Source organism: Mustela putorius, unplaced genomic scaffold, assembly GCF_011764305.1.
Source record: "Mustela putorius furo isolate JIRA1106 unplaced genomic scaffold, ASM1176430v1.1 tig00000145_pilon_pilon_pilon, whole genome shotgun sequence".
NCBI lineage: Eukaryota > Metazoa > Chordata > Mammalia > Carnivora > Mustelidae > Mustela > Mustela putorius.
Window position 1 is genome coordinate 20,357,506 of NW_025421294.1, and position 19,033 is coordinate 20,376,538.

A 19,033-nucleotide genomic window follows, 5' to 3' on the forward strand; every position below is an offset into this window, starting at 1 on the left:
TGCTGGCTTGCCCACAAGCACAAAGAAATAAGAGACAGGATAAAAGGAAGACAAAGAGAGATAAAGAAAGAGTAACGGACTGAGGCTCAGGGATGCAGAGAGAGACAGACTATACACTTAGAGAGACATTCAGAGAGGGGCAGAGACAAGGAAAGAGAGACAGGCTGAGAACAGAGAGGAAAGCAGAAATAGCAAGAGATTAAGAAACCAAGAGACTGGAGACAGAGGAACACAAGGACACTAAACAGGGAGGAGAAACAGAAAAGAGGTCAAGGAAATAGGGAAGCAGCAACAGAGATTAGACTAACGGAGAGTCCGATTTATTTATGAACTGCACCATTTCCTGAGCACCCAGCATGGCGGGGCGGGGTGGTGGTGGTGGCAGGGCACACAGGCACAGTTGCATGCAGGCACACACAAATGGTAGGGACTAAGATGCAGCTCTAAAGACAGAAACTAAACTAAACTAAACTAAACAAAGACAGAAACTGAAGCAGAGGCAGAAAGAGAGGGAGAGGCAGAGACTACAAACTGAGACTGAGGGCAGGGCAAAGAGGGAAGAAAGAGCGGCAGAGACGACAGGCCTATAGGTAGAGAGGCAGGACCAGGTGTGGGCTCTAGGGCAGCCTGGAGCCAGGACCAGAGAAACCTGCCCCTTGAGCTTCCTGCCCCCTCAGTCCTCCCTCCAGCCACGCAGTTTCCACCTTCCTCCACCCTCCTCCACAGCTGCCTGGCCTCCCTCACCTCTGGCCCTGCTCTTTCTTGCTGGCTCTGAGGAGGCTCTGACTGCCGACAGCACCTCCCCTCCTCCTCCTGTCCCTCGAGTCTGCGCGAACCCCAGCCCAACCTGGAGCAGGGAGACAGAGGAATTAGATGGGCACGGAACACTTCCTTTCCCCCCAGAGACCACCTGAAGACCAGGAGACAGGAAAACGTTCACATGGGGAGAAGGCAGGGGCTGAGTGTGTGGATTGAGCTTTCAAAAGAGACAGAGTAGAAGCCTCTTCCTTCTGGGGTCTGTGTACCAGCCCCCAATACACTAAAACCTCCCTGAAATCCGAAACTGAGGGAAGAAGCCATTTGTAGCCAATGCTGAGCCCTCCCCCACCTCCTCCTACGTCATCACTGAGAAAATGCCGCAGAGAAGAGGGTGGGCCGGAGAGGCAGTCACCTACCCGCTGGTGCCGGGTCTCTGGGCCTGAGAGAATCGCCAGTCCGTGTTGGGCGGGGCTTGCTGTGGAGAAAACAGAGGGAAAGGGGCTGAGTACTCACAAGCAGTCAGAATGTCACCAGAGCTGGGGCTGGGCAGGGAGGAAAGACGGGCATGGACACAGAGAAGAAAAGAGGATAAGAGGAGGGAGGGGTCGACTCATCTTCAAAGACGAAGCATACCCCAGGTCTCAGAGGTCTGAGGTACCAGAGGCAAAGAGATAAAATAATATTGATCTGACCATATCGAGGAGCAAACCCAGAAAGAGCCCATTCCTCCAAGCCCACTGACTCAGAACCGCTGAGCTGAGGTTCATGGGCAGAAAGTATCTTCTGTGGAACTCAAGGAAGGGGCCCAAAGAATCACTCCCCCGCAGGAGATTTTCATGAGAATTCCATCAGCCGTAGAAAGAATTTATTCAGCACCTCAGCTGGGAACAAAAAGCATCCTTGCAGCAAAATGGCTGCTGCTCCTGGTAACCCTTTTTGTGCCAGGTTGTGCTGTAACATATTCAGAGGGATGCCTCCTCCAGGCCCTTGGCTCTCGACGATCCCTTCCCACAGCTAAACACATTATTAATTTAGGAGTCATGCCAGACTGATTCTTTGCAGGGCATCCAAGCCCCAGGACACCTCTCACCCCCAGAACTCTGCCAGACAATGGCCGTGACTGAGGAGGAGAGAACAAGGCTGCTCTGTCTGGGATACAGAAAACTGCTGGGATGGAGCCCAGCAGAGATCAAGCTCCCACAGCCTCCAAGCAGAGCCAGCTCAGTCTCCACGGCTCCTAAGGGGCTGATCTGTAGTCATGTCCCACCTGGAGGAAGGGGTGGGGCTTTGGCCAGATGCTTCACTCCTGAGTCCAGAGAGTACGGTACCCCGTCACACATAAACGCGTGCGTGCGCGCACACAGATACACACACACGGGACACTCTGAGAGCCGTCTCCTTACCGGTTCTGAGGTGTGCTGGTAATTAACTCTCACGTTCACTCCCAGAAGCAGAGGAGACATGTGAGCATCTCTGATTACACTGGGGAGAAGACAGACCCAAGGCTGCCAAATGACTCACCCTAAGGCTCACAGGTGGCAGGGGTCTGAGCAGAGCCCAGAAATTTACCAGCACCAGTCCTGTGGGAAAAGGCACTGGGATGCCTACCCCTCAGCCTTAGACACAAGAGAATCTACACAGAGATACAAGAACGGCGACAGACTGGAAGAGAGTTGCTGGGCAAAACTCACAACCTACATAAGGATGGCGGGTCCAAAGCATGTTCAGTGAGGGCTGCTGAGATAAGGAGCCCCAGAAAACTTTTCTCCAACATATAAAGCCATAAAAGAAAAGAATCGCATCTGTGCCCCATCCCAGCCGATGCAGACTACCCTCCTGTCCTCCAGCTTTACAACTGCTAATGACTCAAAGTACAAATTCTGGAGTTAGACCTGAGCTAGAGTTTTCCCAACCCCTTCCCCTGCAAACTTGAGCAAGTCATATGACCGCTGTGAAATTCAGTCATAGGTGAGGAAGCTAGTATCTGTCCAGCAAGAATGTTGGGAAGAACGGGTATGACGTGGTACAGTAAGGCTCTCTCAATCAGCTATCACATTGGGGTGTTGTTTCAAACTAGAACTCTGATTCGTTAGGGGCAGGGAGGAACATAACTGTAGTTTAAATAAAAGCTCCTGAGATTGTGCCAACTTGTGCCTTTTACTACTATAGATGCCAAACATATGAGGGCTCCCTAGGATCTGGCAGAGGCTGGGCTTTCTATCAGGCCAAGAAGGAAGGACGTGACAGAAGATACTTTGCTCACTCCCGAAGCCCTGACCCTAAACTGCAGGAACACATCAAGATTACGATGGAGCCAAAAGCCTGTCTCTGAGTGTCCAGGGTCCAGGTGCTCCATGTTCCCACTTCCTGCATTAGGGCAGGCAGTGACTGTCACTGAAGTCCCAGGCTGCCTATCTATCCAACCCTTGGGCCACAGGGTAGCTCAGCCAGCCCCTGAGGCTTCTGGGCTGGAGGCAATACTGACCTCTGCTTGGAGCCCCAGCAGGATAGAGCAGCCCACCCTGGCCCTAGAGTTCCCAGACTTATATCCTCTTGTACAGAGGTGACCTGGTCTAGCCCCAGGTGGAGGCAGGAAAAGGCTCCTGAGTCCTTGCAGGCCCTGGGAAACCATGCCACGGGATCCTCAACAGTGTATGATCAGTCAGCAGTGAGTACCTCTGAGGCCAGCTGCCGGGTGGTTTGGAAGCTATGAGGGGTCTGGGGACAGCCAGTGCATGTGAACCTGACAGCAAGCACTGGCAGTTAAAGGCGGTGTGCATGTAAGATCAAGTGCAGGTAGATATGTGTGCATGTGTATGTGTGCATGCAAATGAGGTGAGGCAAGCCCACTGGTCTATGTGGCCAGTGGCTGTGTTCTGCAGGGATGATATGCGTGAAGCCTGGGTGTACCCCTACCCTGTCTACAGATGTGTTTGTTTGATGGGGGGATAGGGAGAGTTGAGATTAATAGTGAAGTCACCCACCAAGGGAGTGGAAAGTGGAAACCTAAAGACTGGCAGAGCAAGCTGGCTCAGGATTTAAGGAGGCTGGGTGCTGGTGTAGATTCATAACTGATTCTACCCAGGAGCAGGCCCCCACCCAACCCCAGCCATAAAAGATGACTGGACCCCAGCCTTTCCTGTATGTGGGCGGCAGGGATTGGTTCTACTTCCCCTCACCTACAACCACCACCACCTCCTGGTACTCCGAGTCCTATCCCCACCTTAGTGTTCCACACAATCAGTCCAAATGGCCCCCAAAGTCAGGCAGAGTACACTGAGCTCCATGCCCTCCTCCACCCCCACACCCCACCCTCTCCCCAAGAGGAGTAAATGCAGAAAGTCCCTTTTGTGGCCGGGCTACTTCTCCACTGCAGCCCATGGGGGTCAGTCGCCCTGAGCAGTAGGGAGCCCCTCACCTGGCTCCGCTCCCGCAGTGTATTAGAGCGGGACCGGTAGGCATCAGGCTCCAGCACCAGAGCTGAGGGCTGGTGGACACTGAGCGGCCTTAGAAAAGTGAAGTCACTGCCATCCGAGGCTGGTGAGAAGCACGTCCTGTAGCAGTGGCTCTGCGAGTCCGAAGGCCGCAGCGTCACCTCCATGTACTTGAGTGTGCCGTCTGAGCTCACCTGCAGGTTGGGACTAGACTGCTTATAGAAGTCCCGAGAGGGGGAGTCCTGGCGCCTGCAGCACTGGCTCCCACCCCCATCTGCATCTCTGTGCCCCCAAAGGCACTTAACTGACAGGAAGGTGAAGGTGACTAAGGATAAGAGACTGATGGCTCCAAGAGCCACAATGAGGTAAAGGGTAAGGTCTGCATGCTCAGGAGGGTTTGAGAGGAAATCACTGGACTTGGGCATCTCCTCGGGATCCTCATCCTCCAGAACCAGCAGCACCGTAGCTGTAGAGGAGAGTGAAGGGTCACCGTTGTCCCTCACTAGGACCACAACCTGCTGGGTGTCAGAGTCATCCTCCCGTAAGGCCCGGGCTGTGCGCACCTCGCCAGTATGTGAAGACACCAGGAACAGTCCCGGAGCCGTGGACTGTGGCAACAGCGAATAGGAAAGCCACGCATTGTGGCCTGCATCAGCATCCACAGCTGTCACTTTGGTGACCAAGGAGCCAGGAGGAGCAGAACGAGGGAGGCGTTGGGGGACTGAGAGTTCCCACCCGGGCCTTGGGTGCAGCACAGTCGGCGCATTATCATTCTGGTCCAGGACAAATACATGCAGAGATGTGTTAGAATGCAATGGGGGAGAGCCAGAGTCTCGAACCCCCACCATGATCTGCAGCATTTGCAGCAATTCATAATCAAAGGTGCGCTGGGCAAAGACTCGCCCGTCCTCAGGGTTGACATATACGAAGGAGGAAGCTGGGGCTCCCTGAATCTGATTCCCTACGATGGAGTAGGTGAGGTGAGCATTATCCCCAGTATCTGGATCCAAAGCAGCCACAATGCAGAGAAGGGAACCTGGAGGCCGATTTTCTGGGATGTAAGCGGTATAGAGCTGCTGAGTAAAGTAGGGGGCATTGTCGTTAACATCTGAAATGTTGAGCCTGATGGTGAGATGGGCGTGCAGGGGAGGTGAGCCTGCATCACTGGCCAAAAGCTCAATGGTATAGTGGGATATGGTCTCCCGGTCCAAAGGCTGGCTGGTCAGCAGTGAGTAGTGGTTCTCAGAAGGCTTAATCTGAAATGGCAGGTCTGGGGAGATATCAAGGCTCACTTCACCATTTCTACCTGAGTCTCGGTCCCGCACATTGAACAAGCCCACTACTGTGCCCACTGGTGTGCTCTCCAGGATAGGGTTGACCAAAGAGGCCAGGAGTACCTCTGGGGCATTGTCATTGGCATCTCCCACATCCACTTGAATCATACAGTGGCCTTCCATGGCTGGCTGTCCCTGGTCACGGGCTCTCGCATGAATTTCATAGAAACTCGACTCCTCAAAGTCTATGGGACCCAACACATGGATTGCTCCACTGCTAGGGTCTAGGCCAAAAAGATTACGCACTACATCAGATGTATGGTCCCCGAAAGAATAGTCTAGTTGGCCATTGGTGCCCTCGTCTGGGTCAGTGGCATTGAGGCGAAGCAGCAGTGTACCCACAGGTGCATTCTCAGGGAGCCCCACGCGAAGAACTGAGGACTGGAAGGTGGGGGCATTATCATTGACGTCCAGCACAGTGACAGAGATAAGGGTGGTCCCTGAGCGGGCTGGGACACCCCCGTCCACAGCAGTGAGCACGAGCTGATGTCTCGCCTGGGCTTCACGGTCCAGCTGCTGCTCCAGCACCAGCTCTGGGAATAGCTTCCCATCTTTTAGGGTCTTCACCTTCAGAGAGAAGTGGCTGCTGGGGCTTAGAGTGTAGAAGCTCACAGTGTTGGTGCCCACATCCGGATCCTGGGCACTATCCAGTGGGAATCGTGCCCCAAGTGCAGCTGATTCTGAGATGCGTATCTCCCGCTCTGAAGTGGCAAAGCTAGGAGAGTTGTCATTGAGATCCAGGATCTCTACCTCTACGCGCATTAATTCCAAGGGATGTTCAGTCACCACCTGCACGGGCAGCAGGCAGCTCGTACTGGCTCCACACAGGCTCTCTCGGTCAATCTTCTTATTCACTGCCAGAGCACCACTCATCAAGCTCAGGGAAAAATAGTGGCCATTCTCCTCAGACCCCAACCGTAGTCGGCGGCTCAACAGATCTGTCACCTTTAAGCCAAGATCCTGAGCAACATTCCCCACCAGCGTCCCCGGCTCTGACTCCTCCACCACTGAGTACCGAAGCTGCCCAGATGCCCAGCCCCAGCAGCACAAGGACAACATGCAGAGCACCTGCCATTTCCCAGCGAGCTGTGGGGGTGTCTCGGGCCCCATGACCCAGAAGGCCCTTCCTGGACACTGACTCTGTGCTGTCCTGTCTCCAAGGTAGACCCAGGTCTTGCAATGTAGCAGCTGAAATCTCTTCTGTCTCCTTCCAGCCTCTTAAAAACTGCTCCGAGGTCTGTCTGCCTGCAGCAGTTCTTCTTAGTCACCAAATGGCGGGGGTGGGTGGAGGGGGGATGGGAACTGAATCTGAGTGGAGCTGGGGAACAGGGGGAGGAGAGGTGGGCAGGAAGAGCAGATCCCCCACCTCTGCTCTGAGTCTGATTGGCCAAAAAGTCTGTCTGCTCTCAACCAATTATGAAGTCTCCTCAGTCCTGGAAACCTTAGGAACAGGCAAATCTGTGTCAATGAAGCCTCCTACCTACCCACTCATTTCAGGCTGCAGGTTGATTCAGCCCCCTTGGCAGCAAAGTTTGACAGCTCAGATGGTGCTCAACGGGGAAGACAAAGTGGTACAAAACTTCTCAGGGTTCTATCCCAGCAACTTCCCTCAGGACTTTAGAAGCTCCCACTACTTTTCTTCAACCAACAAAATTGTGTCCTTTCAGGGGAGGCAAAGCCCCTGTGAACCCCTCCTCCCCTATCCTGCCAAAGGCTGCTAAGGTGAGAGAAAAGTTCTCTGTTAGGATCCTGTAAAGCCTTGCTCTGAGTAGCCATCAATGCTTTGAGGAATCTCAATGTCAGCTGATGGTTCTAGGGCTCTGCTTTTCTGAGATCCCTGACTTGAGCTGTGGAATGAGCACAACAGCTTGTGGTAGGGGGAACGTTCCTGCGACTGATCCACATCCCCCAGGAGAGTGACTAGAAACTAGAAACTAGGCATGGTTTCTAGGATTTATGGCTTCACCAATTCAGAACTCTACTTAAAGACTCCCAGAGTGGCTGTCTCTGAGTTCCTCAGCTGTAAACCAGTTTTCTGACATTAAGTGATTTCACTAACACTGCTCTTCCCGCCAAATAAATGATGCTCCCCTGCCCCCATTCTCCTGCATCCAGCTCAAACCTCAATGGGCTCCTGACCGGGATTCCTGAAGATTTGGACTGAAAGATCTCTGCGTCCACTTTGATGCCTCCCTGACCCTTCAGTTCTCAAGCAGAGAATTCTCTCTATGGTGGGTTAGGGAGTACCCCATACCATGGGGCAAATATATTAGCCCCCTCAATTCACTGGGAAATAAATGGTAGCCTAGAGTTAAGGTAGTCCAGAATCTGGCCTCCCCAATCAAGAAGAGAAAGCAAGGGTAAGGTAGACCCTTGTGCAGCAGAGTCTTCTATGCTCCCATATTCTGACAGCAGGCTTCTACAAAACCCTGACTCTTGACCATTACCTTCATTTCTTACCCTCAGATAAGGGCATAACCCACCCCAAGTACTCATCCATTATTCACAAAACACTTCTAAAGCACACCATCTACCACATAGTTACCATGCACTATGGGCTCTTGCAGAGAGACCAACAGTCAATGGGATGTGACCCAGCCATATGCCTGCATCAGCATAACCTCAAGCATTGGCTGAGCCTGCAAAGGTCTCACCTCTAGCCCATACAGAAGATCAGAGGGTGGGCAGCTTGGGCGAACAGGCTCCCCTGCCATGGGTGCACTGGGTGACTTCACCATCATGAAGCTATCACTCCGAGTGGGTGCAGAAGCCAAAGGTGTACAGCCATGAGAGTGGCCGCCCACATCAACAAACTTGATAGGATCATCTGACCCTAGCTGGATACGCAGGATCCCATTGGAAGGAGGAAGCCCCTCCCTCCTTCGAGATCGGGTGAGACAGGCACAGGTGCCAGCAGGAAAGCAGGTCACTCCACAGGCAGCCCCACGCAGACACTTTGAGAGCAGTGCCACGAATGAGCCAAAGGACACAAAGCAAATTGCCACTAGCGATACAGCCAAATAGAGGGTCAGGCGGGATTCTCCTTCCCTTGGAGCTGAAGATTCTCGAAGATCAGGGACAACTGGATGAGTATCTTCCTCCAAAGACACTAGTAAAGTGACAGAGGTAGACAGTGGAGGGCTACCACTATCCTTTACCACAATGACCAGCTTCTGTGGTGGGAGATCAGCTGGGATGGGAACTGCCGTCCGTACCTCCCCAGCATAGCGAGAGACTGCAAACAGGCTGGGGTCTGGGGCCTCCAGGAGCTGATAGGAAACCCAAGCATTGTAACCTGAATCCAAGTCCACAGCAGTCACCTTTGTGACTAGGTGGCCAGCACCAACTGATGGAGGCAGTGCTTGAGGACACAAGGAACCAGGCCGCGCCCTAGGGCGGAGCACAGCTGGGGCATTGTCATTGAGGTCCAGCACAAACAGACGAACTGTCACAGTGCTGCTGAGAGGTGGGTTGCCCCGATCCCGGGCCTGCACCTCAAACTGCAATGTCTGTGTTTGCTCATAATCAAAGGATCGAGTAGCATGAACAGCTCCTGTCTGGGGATTCAGAGAAATAAAGGAAGAAGCTGAAACATCTCGATTTCTGGGCTCCAGGAGAGAGTAGGAGATAAGTGCATTCAAGCCAGAGTCTGGATCAGAGGCTGCAAGGGAACAAAGCAGGTCCCCTGGGCGATTGTTCTCAGGAACAAACACCTCATGTGACCTCTGGAAGAAAGAGGGTGGGTTATCATTCACATCTGAAATATTGAGGAAAATAGTCCTCTGGGTACTCAGAGGAGGATTCCCAGCATCAGAAGCAGTGACCATGATGTCATAGCTGGATTTGGCCTCTCGGTCCAAGGGCCCAGCAGTCACCAGGGAGAACTGGTTCCTGAAGGCAGACTTGAGGGCAAATGGCAGGTGGTCAGGAATACGGAGGCTCACATCTCCATTCGACCCTGAGTCAGGGTCCTGCACACTGATGAGTGCCACTACAGTGCCAGGTTCTGCGCTCTCTGGAAGAGTCCCAAGCTCCGAGGTCACTGTGATGTGTGGGGCATTGTCATTTACATCTAGGAGATCCACCCGAAGGCTGCAATGTTGCTCCATGGCTGGAGAACCCCCATCGCGAGCCCGAATATCAAATTCATAGTAATTCTCGCTCTCAAAGTCTAGGGGCCCCTGAAGGGTAAGCTTTCCAGTAGTTGGGTGAAGGCTAAAGAGGTTTCTCACACGATCAGGGGTGTGACCACTGAAAGAAAAGGTGACGTTACCACTGGGACCCAAGTCTGGGTCAGAGGCATTGAGCTGGATGAGCAGCATGCCGGCTGGGGCACTCTCCAACACGCTAATCCTATAGCTGGATTGCTGGAAGGCTGGGGCGTTGTCATTCACGTCCAGCACAGATACTCGGAGCTCTGCGGTGCCAGATCTCGGGGGGTTCCCTCCATCCACAGCAGTCAGCACCAGGCGGTAGTCTGATTGCTTCTCCCGATCCAAAGGCTTCTCTAGGAGCAGCTCTGGGACCAGGCTGCCGTCGCTGCGCTTCTTGACATCAAGTGCAAAGTGTTCATTGGAGCTTAGTCTATAGCTGCTGATAGAATTGCTTCCCACATCTGCGTCCTGAGCCTTTTCCAAGGGGAAACGCTGTCCTGGAGGAGCTGCCTCCCCAATTTCCAAGTCCAGCTGCTGCCGAGGAAATCGGGGGGCGTGATCATTCACATCCACAATTTCTACCTCCGCTCGGTACATTTCCAAAGGCCCTTCGGTTACAAACTCCAGGGGCACGATGCAGCTGGCACTGAGTCCACACAGTGCCTCCCGATCAATTGGATTCTTGATGAGCAGGGCTCCGCTGTCCAAATCCACACGGAAGTGTCTTTGGTTCACCTCTCCAGCAACCTGCAGCCTACGAGCTGACAGACTCTCTGTATCCAGCAGGAAATCTTGGGCGACATTCCCTACAAAAGTCCCCTCCTGTGACTCCTCTGGGACCGGGTAGCGGATCTGCCCACAAACGTAACCCAGGTGGCAAATGAGGAACAAAAGGGTAGCCCCCCAGCAGATTTCTACCCAGCTTCCCACCTTGCGGAGCATTGCTGCTTCCCAATAGTCCTCTACCTGGTCCTGAGAAGCAGAAGAAGCCGACCCGCCCCAAACGGCAACAGCAGCTGGAGACACCTATCTCTCTTTCGTGGCGCCAGCTCTAGCGCGGCTGGGCCGGCGCCGCAAGGGTTACGCGCCGTTTTTTTGCTGGTGGCGGGGTAGATTTGTCTGCCTTCCGCCACCCGATTGGCAGAAGGCAGCTCTTGGGCTCAGCCAATAGGCTGAGCCGAGAACATCCCAATAGCAGCAGGGTTAATGCGTCGCAGCACTGGAGGAAAAAAAAAAAAAACCCAAAACAAAAACCACCTATCTTTTCGCCTTCCTCCCACTCAACAGCATTTCTTTCTATAGGTTTATTATCTCCAGGAGAGACAGACAACATGTATATATGTTCTTTCCCCGCTACCAACACACCAACTTCCCCCGCCCCTTTTCAGCGGGGAGGCGGGGAGTGGGGGACAGAGAGCCAGAGCCCTAGCAACCTGCAGCCCAGAGAGAAGTAGCCATTTGAGACTGGTCACTTTGTTCAAGCCCGTGTTGTCATCCACCAATATTCTAAATGGGTAGTTTCTGCCTCAGTCTGATGTATTAGAGCAACAACTAATTAGAAGCAGGGCCATAGACTCAAAACTCTGCCCCTCTGCAGATTATTCAGAAACATATCCATCTCTTTGCAGAAAGAATTACACATTAATGTAGCCAATTAAATTTATGCAGTGCACGTTTTTGTTGTAACAGGAGGTGCAGCAGAAACCGAATCTCTCTTATTCAGACACTAGCTAGAATTACCATTCATTGATTTCAAGGACAGTATAGAAGGAGATGAAGCAAGGTAGAGGGAGAGGTTCCAAATCAGTAAAGAATCAGTGTGCCTGTGAGGCGCTAAGGACTAGATCTCATTACCTGGCAGAATGCTAATGTTCACAGATTTAATAGTTTCCTTGAATGACTGAGATCAGCCACTAACAGCACTGTGCCTACAAATCCCCTTTATTTGACACCGTGGCATGCTTGATTTGTTAATTACCAAGAGAGACAGTTTCAAATGACCAAGCTTTTCACTTGGTGCCATGGGGCCTCTTGGAGCTGGAGACTGGATTCACTTTACTCCCACCCTGATCTAGACCCTCCCGGGAGCCTGGCTACCACTTCTCACACACAGAAACACAGATCATCCCACACTGTAGTTACCTGCAAACTATAATCCTAGTGACACATCGGAACACAGAGAGACAAATCCAGCCTGATCTGGACATAAGATTTCTTAACTCATCTGAATCCTCACCTAGGTCACCACAGGCTGCAAAAACCACCAGCAAAACACCGATTTCTTATCCTCTCCAGATTTTTAACCAAACCTGTCATCCTCAGGAATATCCTTTTGACTATGGTGAAGCCAAAAACCTACATTCTGGTCTCAAACAGAGGGATCTGGCTTTCTGTGTTCTTTTACCATAAAACAGCTAAACCTCCTCACATAGGAGTAAAGGAGGTATCAATCAGAAGGTTTCAATCAGTCTGACCTATGAGGTGTTTGGGGTGGGATTCACTAGCACAGGTGAATGGCACCACCAACAACCCACCATGAATATTTTATACAATTCATTCATTTAAAATCCACAATTTGGGGCACCTGGGTGGCCCAGTGGGTTAAAGCCTCTGCCTTTGGCTCAGGTCATGATCCCAGGGTCCTGGGATCGAGCCCTGCATCAGGCTCTCTGCTCAGCAGGGAGCCTGCTTCCTCCTCTCTCTCTGCCTGCCTCTCTGCCTACTTGTGATCTCTGTCTGTCAAATAAATAAATAAAATCTTTAAAAAATAAAATCCACAATTTGATGGTTTTTAAGTATATTCACATATGTTAAAAGGATACAACCATCACCACAATCTAATCATAGAATATTTCTGTCATCCCTCAAAGAGGTTGCATACCTCAGTTCCATACTGACCAGCTCTAGACTTTTTAAGAACAGCTGGCCAGATGCTAGTGGTTTAGGAAGATTTTCTCTTTAGATAACTAAAGCATCCTCTTTTGTCTTCCCTACATTGCTCCTCTAGAGCTATTCCAAATACATATGTATTTTTAAAACACAATTATTTCTGTATTTGGGTATACTTGACACACACTGTTACATTAGTTTCATGTGTACAACACAGCAATTCAACAAGTTTATAGAGCTATTCTATAGAATATTTTAAGGCTGGAACTAACAGAATTTTCTAAGTTCAGCCTGGCCCAGTAAGTCTGGTTCTATGAACACCAAAATAACACCTGGCTTCATAAATGTGTTAATTGATAGACTGATAGATTTTAGAGCAGTAGTTTTCAAACTAGTCTGTACATTACAATCACTTGGGATCTTCAAAAAATCACTTGGGGACCTTCAAAAAATACTGATCCCTGTGTCTCACCCCCAAACACTGTGCTTTATTTGGCTTGGGTGTGGCTCAGGCTTCAGAATTTTTAAGGGGTCCCCAGGTAATGCTGGTATACAACCAAGTCTGACAGCTGTCATCTTTCCTTAGCGCCTTTCCATTTATGTCTCTACTATGTCATTTTTGGCTGCCTCCAGATTTTCTCATTTCCAAGGTGTGTTTAAGATTGGGGGTGGGTAGGGGCGACTGGGTGGCTCAGTGGGTTAAGCCTCTGCCTTTGGCTTGGTCATGATCCCAGGGTCCTGGGATCGAACCCTGCATCAAGCCCCGAATAGAGCTCTATGCTCAGCAGGGAGCCTGCTTTCCCCTTTCTCTCTGCCTGCCTCTCTGCCTACTTGTGATCTCTCTCTCTCAAATGAATAAAATCTTAAAAAAAAAGATTGGGGTGGGTAAAGAATAAATATGATAATAATAATAACAGAATTTTTTAACACTTAGGATACACCAGGCTCTGAGACTATCTTGGCCAAGGACTCACAGGTGATAAGTAGTGAAGCCTCATCTGTCTAACTGACAAATCCAAGGGTTAGTAACAATAATATACTTATTAGTATACTAATATACTTTATTGATCATAAAATAAGTGGTTCTCCTACAACTGGAAGTGTGTATAGGCTTCACTACAAGACAAAAGCCTCATAGTTACCTGTATACCAGCCTGAATAAATAAAATCTTTACCTTTCTCAAGTTATAAATTCCCTACCTCTTACATTGTGTGCATACTTAAGAAAAATAATGCTGGAAGGGAATAACCCTGGGGGTACAAAAGAACTTTCAATTTGTACCATATGTTCTTTTGGATTGTCTGGATTTATTTATAAGGTAAATGATTACTTTTACTTCTATAATTATGGTCGCTACATCTTTAAATTTGGGGATTCATGTTAGTTACAATTATTTCTCCATATTTTTCTCTATTTTCTAAATTTTCTATAATACACATGCATTACTACTATGCCACTAAAATATTTTGTAAGTAATATACACATTATTTCCAGCAGTGTACTTGAATTAAAACTTGAAGGATGCCTAGAATTTTCTTTCTTTCATAGAAAATCAGCTGAGAACAAGGTCCAGGATCTGTGTAGGCAAAGGAACATTATCAGGGGTGCCTCGATGGCTCAGAGGGTTAAGCATCTGCCTTTGGCTCAGGTCATGATCCCAGGACCCTGCATCAGGCTCTCTGCTCAGCGGGGAGCCTGCTTCCCCCCTCTCTCTGCCTACTAGTGATCTCTGTCAAATAAATAAATAAATAAATAAATAATCTTAAAGAAAAAAAGGAACATTATCAGTACATCATTAGTTTTAATGAAGATGCAGCAATCAAATGAAAGATGGACAAATGGAATATTTGCTATATTCCAAGCATCTGCCACTGGTTAGAGATATCAAGCAGCTTGTTCTTTTTTTTTTTTTTTTGAAGATTTTATTTATTTATTTGACAGAGAGAGATCACAAGTAGGCAGAGAGGCAGGCAGAGAGAGAGGAGGAAGCAGGCTCCCTGCCGAGCAGAGAGCCTGATGCGGGACTTTATCCCAGGACCCTGAGATCATGACCTGAGCTGAAGGCAGCGGCTTAACCCACTGAGCCACCCAGGCGCCCTAGCAGCTTGTTCTTAATGCAAATGACACCAAGCTAAGTTCTGAGTGCTGAGATCTTGGCTTATAATTTAATGCCCCCTTAGCAAGACTGGTTAGTTGTGATGGCAAGTGAGTGCTGAGTGTGGGAATTGGGGCCACACATGAGTCAATCAAATCCACATTGTGTGGGTTCACAAACCACGCTCTAGTCAGGCCATCCCTTTCACAAAGGCATGATGCTTGATCTAGGCAGGGCAAGGTGAAAATATGGATGTATCATTAGGAAATCATGCTCATCATTCAAAAAACACTCCATTCCTTCCTGAACCTGGTGTAGGCATCAAAAAGTATTAATATCGTTCTGGGATGCTAACCCTTACCTGTCCAGGAGGGGAGCTCTCTGCGCCCAACACTTGCCTATAGAACACTGGATCACAGCTCCGCAGCGTGTTCTGGCGGCTGGCCAGTGGGCTGGCAGCACCAGTTTTCTTCAGCAGCAGGTCGCTGCGGCGTGAGTCGGTGGTGAGGTACACCTGATGGTAAAGGTGCGGTGGCATCAGGCCACCCCGCACAGCGTCTGCATGCAGAGAGGACCCTGGTGTTCTGTACAGGGAGCTCACTGGGGCTCGGTAGAGGTCCCTGGACTGCTTCCACTTGTAAACTTTGAATATAATCACTCCCAGTACTGTGACTGCGAACCCCACAGAAACCAGGATTAGAGAGAGGAGTAGATAAAAGGTGAGATTTTTATTCTGCTCCCGAGGGGCAGAGCCAGAGGGGAACTCAGCCCGGGCTTCAGGAGAATCCTCAGTTACTGACACAGTCAGGGTTGCTGTAGTAGACAGTGATGGCTCCCCATTGTCTTTGATCAAGACCATAAGAGTCTGCCTGGGCACATCTGTGTCTTGGACAGCACGTGAAGTGCTGACTTGACCTGTGTGAAGCCCCACAGCAAAAAGGCTCTGGTTGGAGGCCCCCAAAAGGCTGTAGGAGAGCCAGGCATTGTGCCCTGCATCAGGGTCCCAGCCTACCACCCGTGTGACCACATGGCCAGGAGCGGTAGCTCTGGGTAGCATCTCCACTGAGCTCCTGCCAGGCCGAGGGTATAAGACCTGTGGGGCATTGTCATTACGGTCAGTAACAAATATATTGACGCTGATGTTGGTGGTCAGGACCGGAATGCCCCCATCACTGACATGAGCTGTTATTTCGAACTCTCGCCGATCTTCATAATCCAGGGACACTAAGGAAGACACGATGCCACTGTCACGATTTATTGTGAAATAGCGGCCCACTAGCCCAGTTTCAGCTCCTTGCTCCAAGAGGAAGAAGGAAAGGTGAGAATTCTGTGGGGCATCTGGGTCCCAGACACTTAGATTTAGTATTGGAACCCCAGGGATGTTATTTTCCTCAACATAAACATCATAGGAGGACTGGGAAGACTGTGGAGGGTTGTCGTTGATATCAGAGACTTGTACTTGCACAACTGTAAGAGCTGAGAGGGAAGGGACTCCCGAGTCTTGAGCAGTGATGCTGAGGTTGTATTCTGGGACAGTCTCACGATCCAGGGCTGCACTGGTTTTCAAAGTAAAGTAATTCTTGAGGGAAGAAGTTAGGCTGAATGGGAGACCTGGAGGAATCTCACAAGTCACCAATCCATTCTCCCCAGCATCCAGATCGATCACGCTGAGCAAAGCAATGACAGTTCCAAGAGGAGCATCCTCAGGGACTGGGCTGTATACGGAGGTGACTGTGATCTCTGGGGCATTGTCATTCACATCCAGAACCTCTACCAAAACTTTGCAATGTGCTCCTTCCGGAGTGGCACCTTTGTCTTTGGCCTGTATGTAAATCTCGTGGAGTTTTGTGTCTTCGAAGTCCAGGCGACCCTTGATTGTCAACACCCCAGTAACAGGATCTAAGGAGAAGAGATCTCGCATACTGGCACGGTTGTGGCTGCCAAAAGAGTAAATGATTTCACCATTGGGGCCTTCATCCAGATCAGTTGCATGAACTTGCACAACGAGAGTGCCAGGGGGTGCATCCTCCAGGACACGCGCACGGTACAAAGACTGATTGAAGGTGGGTGCATTGTCATTCGCGTCCAGCACGGTGATGCGAATGGGAAGGGTGGCCGAACGAGCTGGAGTTCCTCCATCCAAAGCCGTCAGCACCAACTGGAGACTTGGCTCTCGCTCCCAATCAAGGGCGCGCTCCAGCACCAGCTCCGCGTACTTGGTGCTGTCCTCCCGCGTCTGAACGCGAAGCGCAAAGTACTCATTAAGGCTCAGCTCATAGGTTTGTAAAGAGTTGCTTCCTACATCGGGATCGTGCGCGCTCTCCAGCGGGAAGCGCGTGCCTGGCGCCACGGCCTCGCTAATCTCCAATTTCATTTCCCGGGTAGGGAAAGAGGGATTGTTGTCGTTGATATCCTGGATCACCACCTCTGCGCTGAACAGCTCTAGTGGGGTTTCCACTACCAGCTCCAGAGTTACGGTGCAGGAGGGCAGTGTCCCACAAAGCTCCTCTCTATCCAGGCGGTCATTCACGAACATCTCTCCTGACTCCCGATTCACCTCAAAGAACCTTCGGCTAGTCCCGGACAACACCCGCAGCCTTCGGGCTGAAAGGCTGCCGAGATCCAAGCCAAGGTCCGTGACCACGTTGCCCACCGCAAAACCTCTCTCTCTTTCCTCCAGGATCTCATAGCGAACCACGGCAGAAGCCTTGTGCAAAGCACCAAGCAGAAACAAAACTCCCACCACTCTCCCGGTGCTTACCAGTCCACTCCTCCAGGCCTCTGGGACCATCTCACTCAAAGGCAGTTCTCCTTAGCGGGGTCCAGATTTTTCCGGCAATTTCGCTGAGAAACTTTCAGCGGGTTAGCGCTTGAGCGCTGGGCGCGGAGTCAGACATGGCTTTCTGGATGCCGCTGATTTGCTCTCCGGCTGTTCAGTCTCTGCCTCATCCCGGGGCTCCGAGAGGGGACGGGCCGGGCCCGATCTCCAGCGTCTTCATTGGCCGACAGCGGCACGCAGAGTCCCAGCCAATAACTGCACGAAGAATGCGCTAGCGCCGGGCTCTCTGAGCGGGACAAACACTACAGACAGGAACTTCACTTTCCTTTGGCTTCTTTCCAGAGTTTAGGGCCAAAGCGCCTTGGCAGTTATCTGTACCTCGGAAACCCACCTTAGCCTGGAAAGCCAACTGCACAGCGATGAAGCTGGCTGTTCTGCAAGTTTTCAAACCAAACCAAAGCCTATTGTATATTTTAATCACTGTCTTTAGTAATCACAAGAAGGGAGAATCAAACCAAACTGAGAACCATACAACACTGCCTGGAAAAACACAAAACTGGTTTGTTGGAGGGCTGAGTAAATCCTATCCAGCTGGACTCTACATGTAAGGGGGCATTTAGCATTTCCGTGGAAATGTGAATAATTTCAGCTTTATCTCTTACCAAATGAGAATGTACAATTTTTTATTCTTCCTCAGTAGAGTAAATCAACAGGAGCCACACTCTGGTTTAACTGTGTTTTATGAAATTTAAAATTCAGGTTTCTTTTAAAACTGGTGTTGTTCTTTAGCTCTCGTTTCTTCTTTCTTTTTTTTTTTTTTTAAAGATTCTATTTATTTATCCTACAGACAGAGATCACAAGTAGGCAGAGAGACAGGCAGAGAGAGAGAGAGAGAGGGGAGGAAGCAGGCTTCCTGCTGAGCAGAGAGCCCGATGCGGGGCTCAATCCCAGGACCCTGAGATCATGACCTGAGCCGAAGCTCACAGAGGCTTAACCCACTGAGCCTCCCAGGCGCCCCATCTCTCATTTCTTAAGAACCAGAGAGCAATGTGACATTTCCTTACCCCATCTTTCCCAACATAACCTCAATCATAAGGCATAATCTCATATACTTCCTTTTACACTGTCAATCCATTTCCCAAGATCTTGTGTTCATATGCTGCAAAGAGAAGATGCATTGCTAAAAAAGGATAATATCCCTCCCCCCCTCCAAAACAGAAAAATCCAGGCCTATTTATCACCTTTATAACATGACTGAGAAATGCAGCAAAGCCCCATAGTCTTTAGAGAATACAAAGCCTTTAACCCATAGAATAAAGATCCTCAGGTTTTCTGCATTTAAGATTATAATTCAAGAAACAAACAAAATGGTAATGATAGGATAATGAATTAGACAATCAGGTATGAAATAAACTGGCTAAGTTGTACACCTTGGGCAAGAAACTATCTTCACAGGGCTTCTGGTTTCCTTATCTTATAAAATGCCAGGCAGGTAAAATGCCTGGCATAGAGTAAGCCTCAATTACTGATGCAAATCACACTATTAAATATGAGACATAAAGTTTCAGAGCCTCAACTATTTCTGTAT

General features: G+C 50.2%; 2 protein-coding genes across 2 annotated transcripts in view; both read right to left on the reverse strand.

The window, feature by feature from the left end:
- Nucleotides 1-19,033, reverse strand: part of LOC101674285 (protocadherin gamma-A3) — a 174,620-nt gene that overhangs the window by 13,195 nt on the left and 142,392 nt on the right. Inside the window, 1 exon segment of the mRNA XM_045075654.1 lies at nt 1,176-1,234. Within this exon segment, the coding sequence (XP_044931589.1) occupies nt 1,176-1,234 (59 nt within the window).
- Nucleotides 14,682-17,902, reverse strand: LOC123390762 (protocadherin gamma-C3-like). The gene is given in 3 exon segments (XM_045075368.1): nt 14,682-14,959; nt 14,962-15,009; nt 15,012-17,902. Coding segments are annotated over 3 exon segments (2,583 nt in total). The 5' UTR covers nt 17,458-17,902; the 3' UTR covers nt 14,682-14,870.